The 6,844-nt window shown below is 35.5% G+C and overlaps 1 protein-coding gene across 1 annotated transcript; it reads right to left on the bottom strand.

Moving 5' to 3' along the window:
- Positions 1–4,431: 4,431 nt before the first annotated feature.
- On the bottom strand, positions 4,432–4,611 carry LOC105994082 (keratin-associated protein 20-2-like). The gene has a single exon (XM_013027496.1). It carries the CDS (start codon positions 4,609–4,611, stop codon positions 4,432–4,434), a length of 180 nt encoding a protein of 59 aa, XP_012882950.1.
- Between the last annotated feature and the right edge of the window lie 2,233 nt (positions 4,612–6,844).

Raw genomic sequence — 6,844 nt, 5'->3', positions numbered from 1 at the left:
CTCCATCAGAAAGAATGACATTGCCCCATTTGTTAGGAAATGGAAAGACTTGGAAATAATTATATTAAGTGAAGTAAGCCAGGCCCAAAGAAACACAGGTCCCATGGTTTGCCTTATTTGCAATAACTAGTATATGTCTGAGTCAAGCAGAAACAGTCAGATAAGTTGATGTTAGGCGAAATGAGGCCCAAGATAAGGATTCAAATGTTGTTTTTTCTTTCTTGCAATTGTTTCTAACATATTTATAAGATAATTTCTTTGTTGCAATAGTTTCTAACATATTTATAAGATGATTTCTTTGTTGCTTTGTATGTACCACCCCCACGGTATACCCCCTGCTTTCACCGTATTTGATGTTGGTATAATTTGTGGAGGGGAAGGGAAAAAACAGATTGTTTAAATAGAGATACAGGTGGACCCATTGCAACAATGAGATGTACAAGTCATTATATCCAAAAACGAACTTTACAACTTTGGCCAGAGGGGTGGGGAAAGGGGTGGGGTGGAGATGGGAAGGGATGGGAAGGGGAAACAAAGGAGGAGGCAACAATGCTTGATAAGAAATGTACTCATTACCTTGCCCAGGTAATTGGAACCCCTCTGTTTGGTATTTTCACAATAATAAAAATTATTTTCCCCAAAAATTTCCATAAGAAGACGAAGAATATTATTGAGCTACAAAGAATATTGCTCAAAGGTAAAGAAAATTGACGTGAGTATTTGGGTGGTGTTGAATTGTATCCCACAGAGCCATGAGCACACCTAGTGAGTTTAGCTGGTCTTGTCACCTCCTGAGTCTAACATGGCCTCGGGGGTATGTGAGCTGCTCTGAGAGACAGTGGATAGTTCCCTGAGATCACTATGGTTGCATCATTTCTTGACTTCCTCAGTGGAGGAATCTTTCTCATCTTTCCCTCCAGAATTTGCTTCTTCAGTCCTTTTTTTCTTTTCCAGCTTCAGAAGCTCTAAATGTTTTCTGCTTTGTTTCCAAGTTCCATTTGGCACATTTAGCATCTTGATACGTTTGTAATTTTATTAAGGAGACTGAACTTATAAAAATGATGTGCAAATCATTGTCTTTTTAAAGTTTTCATCAAAAACAAATAGCTTTCCTTAAAAGGAATGTCCTCTTTAAAAGTACTTTATTAAATAATTGGTAGTGAAATTATAACTTAAAACAAAAAAAGTTATAGTTCCTTTGAGTAAGCACAGAGGCTTGGTGTCACTAACATACTAGTCTTTATAGAACTATACAGGTAATTTAGGCAGAAAGAAAAAAATTTAGTTGGAAAGACATAAAGAGTGAGGAGCAAAATATTTTTATTTGTATGAGAAAACAATCGATAATATCTATGTAAATAAGAATCATCATCCTATTATTATCTCTACAGGATGTAAAAATGTGAGTCCATCATACTTCATTAATACTACAAAAAAAACAAAGAAGGTAATATGATTTTTCTAAATGTGTCTGAAGGCTCTTGAGCTATAAAAGTAATCAAAATGCTAATTTATGTTAGAATTCAGTAAGAAAAAGTACATGTTTTATTCTGCAATAAAGCATTTCAAGAATGATTTTAAAATGTATAGTTTTCAAGTCAAGAGAGGGAAAAAATGGGACGTAACACATTATATTAATTTAAGCAATTCAAGAAAACAGAGAACACTTGTTTTATGATAAACATAAAACAAACAGAAATGTAGATTAAAACCTCAAAAAGTCTGTCACATTAGTAGATTACATATTTCAATGAAAACACAAAAATTACTAACCTAGAAAATATGGAATACCTAACTACATATTTTAACAGACATAACTATAATGTCATATAATGGATGTTTAAGAGTCAGTACATCAGAAAATTATACATTACAAACTTTAGGCAAAAAAATAAAATATGGTAGCTACATTCATATCAAAATATGGTGGTGTTTTTTTCTTTTCTAATAAGCTTAGGAACTTGAGGCTATATAGTCTTTATATTCTTGTCTTTTATGTTATATAGAGGTTTTGTTGTTATCTCTTCTCTACATATTAAATCTTCAAAAGAAACTTGTGGGCAGGGATGGGAGGAGGAATCTGAGAGAAAGTGAAGGAAAAGGTCCAAAAAAGAATTATATTCACCCCAAGTGATTAGTGCTGATCCAGAGCTCTGGTTTGGCAAAGTAGCAGAGTATAAAATCAACCCACAAGAATCAATGGCCTTGTGTTGAAAATGATCTTATACAACTTGTGGGTGGAGATGGGAGAGAAAAACTGGGAGAGAGTGTGGGAAGGAGTGACACATTTCAAAAAGAAATGTACTCTTTATCTGACTTATAGAACTGTTACCTTCCATACATCACCTTTATGATAACAATAACAAGTGCATGAAAAATGGACCAGCAGGGAGCCAGTGGCTCATGCCTGTCATCCTAGCTACTCAAGAGGCTGAGATCTGAGGATCAAGGTTCAAAGCCAACCCAGGTAGGAAAAGTCCCTTAGACTCTTATCTCCAATAAACCACCATAAAACTGGAAGTGGCACTGTGGCAGAAGTGGTAGGGTGCTTGCCTTCAGCTGAAGAGCTAAAGGACAGCACCCAGGCCCAGAGTTCAGGTCCCACGACCAACAAAAATAATAATAAATAAATAAAATAATAGAGGACCAATTGAACATTTGTAATAGCTTCTAAGCTATTACAAAAGTCATGATTGAGCTAGTCTAGGGACATCTGCCTATAGCTCAAGTCCTGTTAGATAACTTTAGCTGAGGAGTTGTAGGACAGCTTGGGAAGCAAAGTAAGATCCCATATCAAAAACTAAATTAGGTTGTCCTGATTCAAACAAAGACTTACACAAAAAGATGCTTTTGATATTGGACAAAAGACACCATCTGCCTCCATTAGACCAATCTATAAGGGCAGAACCAGTGCCTGTGTTATTTAATAGTAATTAATTTAGGCAGTATCTGAAATCTGATGATTATTTTCTGATCATTTTGATAAAGAAAGATTTTGATCTAATTTTTAAACATTTCTGCTTGTTTTCTTCTGCCACTGACCCTTGCAACTTGAGAATTCATCGACAATCTAAAGAAGAGCACACTACCTTCCAAACCCATTTCTATCTGAGGTCAGTTCTCCAACATAATGGTTTGTTATTTTGAAGAAGAAAGCAATCTAATTCTGCTGGTTACTCTTCCCCAAGCAACTTCTTTTCTGACTCCTAAAATCAAGAACTTCAACATTTACACTCATTTCTCCTAATTCCCCATCTCCTAATTTCTCCATCTTTAGAAGATTGGCCTCTAGGTTATTGTTACCTTGAAATTCCCAGGTAAGTAATATTACTTTACTGACAAGAACAATTTGATTCTGAGAATCAATACACATACGTGTGTGTGTAGATTGATAGATAGATAGATAGATGATAAAAAGATACATATAGAGCTCAGTGTTGTGTAAAAATAATCTAATGCTAATTTGATACTTAGCAAATATAATATGATCTTCTAAAATTTATTTTACTAATAACAATGCATTAGAATATATCAGTATCTTTTCCAATGCTACTGGGCTCCCATTTTAATGACAACAATGTCACTGTTAGCTGAAATTTACAGTATGACAAACCCTATATTCATTTTTCTTTTTTTCTATATTCATTTTTCTGTAGGCATTTTTAATTGACAAACATCTCACAGGGGCAGAATAGGAGCTATGAAACACAATTTTTGGTGTTGTAAACGACACAAAACATCGAACATACATAAATGTAAATGCCCTGATTTGAAATACAACCATTGCTATAGAGAATATCCATGTTTAAAATTACATAACGAGCATAAACAAAGAAAAAAGCCATAGTAGAGATTAAAAGACACATAAAGAGCTGTTCTTTAATAATGTTCTAGAAAAAAATTGATAATGTTCCTATAATTTTAGAAATCTAATAATGACAAAACTGCTCTCTCTCTCCCCTACCCCTCTCTCTCTCACACACACACACACAGATAGACACACACACACACACATTCTCCCTTCTCTCTCTCTCTCCTTTCTGAGTCCTTGTTTCCCAGGTACCAATAAACAAGCACGCACGCACACACACACACACACACACACACACACACATGTATATATAAATTACACACATATATATGATATAATTTAATAATGTATAGACAGTCATATTTGCAAAATACATTTTATTTAATCATTCATATCTTTACCTAAATTTGAAAGTCACAGTGGATCAAGTTTACATAACATTATAGAAATGCAAATTATTTCTGTCCTTTCACACAATTTCAAGGAAGAATGAAAGTTGATACGAGTATGGAACATTTATCTAGTGTTTGCTCAGCAAATGGGTGGTATTTCGAAAGACATCTAAATTTTTTTCATGTGTAGAGGACACAGGCAGTCAGCTCAGCAGTGGAGGGAACTCCTCAGTAGAAGCCATAGGACCAGTATCTTCCACAGCACAGTGGGCGGCAGCAGCCATAGCCATAGCCACCATAACCATAGCCGCCATAGCCACAGCCACAGCCACAGCCACAGCGATAGCCACAGCCTAGGCCTCCATAGCCACAGCCCAGGCCTCCATAGTAGCTGCCATAGTAGCACATGGTGTCAGGAGTGGACTGTTGTGAGAGGAGCAGAAGGTGGGATTGTTGAGTCTGGATGTGTCTGTGTGCCAGCTGCCTTTTATACCCCTGGGTGGTGGGTGGGAACCACAGGCATGTGAGCATCATGTGCTCCCTGAGAGCTTCCCCCAGCATCCTGAGCACCTCGATTTAGTGCATAAACAAGGCCTTCATAACTTGGATGGTTTTCTTCCTATGTCAGAATTCTATGATCAGTTTATGGGCCAATTTCATCAGTTTTGAAGGCTTTGGCACACTCTATATTTAGTAGGTCAATTCATGTCAACTCCTTACACAGGATGATGTAAATCATGAAATTAGTTATTCCATTTCTACTTAGATTCTGGCTTCTTTTTCCATTCTTCCACACGGAAAATATTTTTGGTTTGCATTTTTTGCCTTTTCTTCTGTCCTCTCACTGTTTCTCTCTAGTTCTTTGTTTCCCCCACTTTATCTTTTTGTTGAAAAATGTTTCATCTACACAGACTGTTCAGGGACTTTTTCTCAGGAATTATGAGCTACTTATTTTTGATATTATGATTACGTGAGAACAAGTTACTATAATCTGTACGTGTATTTGAGATTTATTTAGAGTTCACTGTTTTGAAAATAATATTTGAAAGTTTTCAGACTAAATGACCATCTTTCAGAGTGGAACTAAAGTACTACAAGTTGCAATCTTTCAAAAGGAAAATGTTTTCTATCTTTGAATTGAAAATAAAGCATTACATTTCTTACGTAGTTAGAGGTGTAGTTGCATATAATATATTACACATACTAAATGTTTCTTCTAATAATTAAGATGCATTTTAAAGTTCCCAAATAAAATTTAAGGACTAAGTTTGTCAGCCATAGTGTTATAAATAGTGTTGAATGTCATGATTTCTTGAAAATTAAAGAAGGTCTCTAGTCAAATCTGCGTAAATTGCTTATCTAATAGCTGTTTCACATTGTAATAGATGTTTATCAAAATAAATTGTAGGTAATATAGCCTTTGGGGGAGGATTTTAAAAATATGGCTCACAATGTAAATGTTTCTATGAGACTCTTGCAATGTCTAAGCAATCGGAATTGTATTGCTTTGAGCTGATGAACAGAGACCATTTCTGGAAATTTTTAGGATCAAACATCTACTAGACAGCGTTTGATCTGTGTTAACTTCGCTGGCTTGTAGCATGAATGTAAAATTCCATGATGGAGGGACACCAAATATTCTGCTTCCTGAGATAACAGTCAGTGCTTAAGGTGTCAATATCCACACCATAAAGGAAGGTTAGAATGTCAGGATAAAGGACTCTTTTGATGACCTAAAGCGTCTTTATAATTTTCTTATATTAAGGCCTGGTGTGGTGGTACATGCCTATAATCCTAGTTATCCAGAATGGAGAGAAAGGAGGATCACTGTCCAAGATTTAATGTGGACAAAAGCATGAAATCCAATCTGATACTGTAAGGAAAAGGCTGGTAGCATGACTCAAGTGATAGAACCATTGCCTCACCAGTATAAGGGTTTGCGTTCCATTCGCAGCCTTGCAAAAGATAGTTTGATATATTTCTATGAATGGATGGTCTGAATAATAGTCACAGTGACTTCTGGATTTCATGGAAATTGCATAACCCCCAATTAAAGTTTTATATTTATATCCTTGAATGTTTGCTACAGAACACCCAACAAGCATCCTAAGACAGTATTGTGCTTCAGTACTGTGTCCACTCTGTCTTCTTTCTATCTCCCCATCACTAAGCCTCTCTTTCACATGCATACTTACACATGTACACATACACACAAATAAGCAAACACACACATACACACAGAAGCAGGAAATTAAACTAAATGCTTTGGAGCCTCATTTAGAATGGTAACAGTTCATTCAAAATAAACTTTATTTTTTCCTATGAAATAAGTATAGTCACCCCTGTGTGTTTGTGGATTCCTCATCCGTTATTTTGAGTAAACTCAGCTGGAAATGCTGTAGGAAACACTTGCCCCTATAATGAAGAGGGAGAGACATTTCATCTTGTTACTAATACCCCATTATTACTTCTAGTTGTATAGAATTTGCATTTTGGCATCCTTACTCATTAGATTTTATTTAATACATACAGGATAATATATGTAGGTGATGTGTTACAGCTTTAATTGTTCAAGAAAATATATGAGAAAAAACATCTAAACTTTTTGTGTGTGGAGGTCTTAATGCTGCATCTGTGTCTA

Source organism: Dipodomys ordii, unplaced genomic scaffold (genome assembly GCF_000151885.1).
Source record: "Dipodomys ordii isolate 6190 unplaced genomic scaffold, Dord_2.0 Scaffold104, whole genome shotgun sequence".
In the NCBI taxonomy this organism is placed as follows: Eukaryota; Metazoa; Chordata; class Mammalia; order Rodentia; family Heteromyidae; genus Dipodomys; species Dipodomys ordii.
Note: the sequence above shows the minus strand (reverse complement) of the source record. Positions and strands in the feature narration are given on the sequence as shown.

Bases quoted from the DNA above. Each gene is read 5' to 3' on its own strand.
- LOC105994082 (XM_013027496.1), bottom strand. From the start codon at position 4,611: ATGTGCTACTATGGCAGCTACTATGGAGGCCTGGGCTGTGGCTATGGA.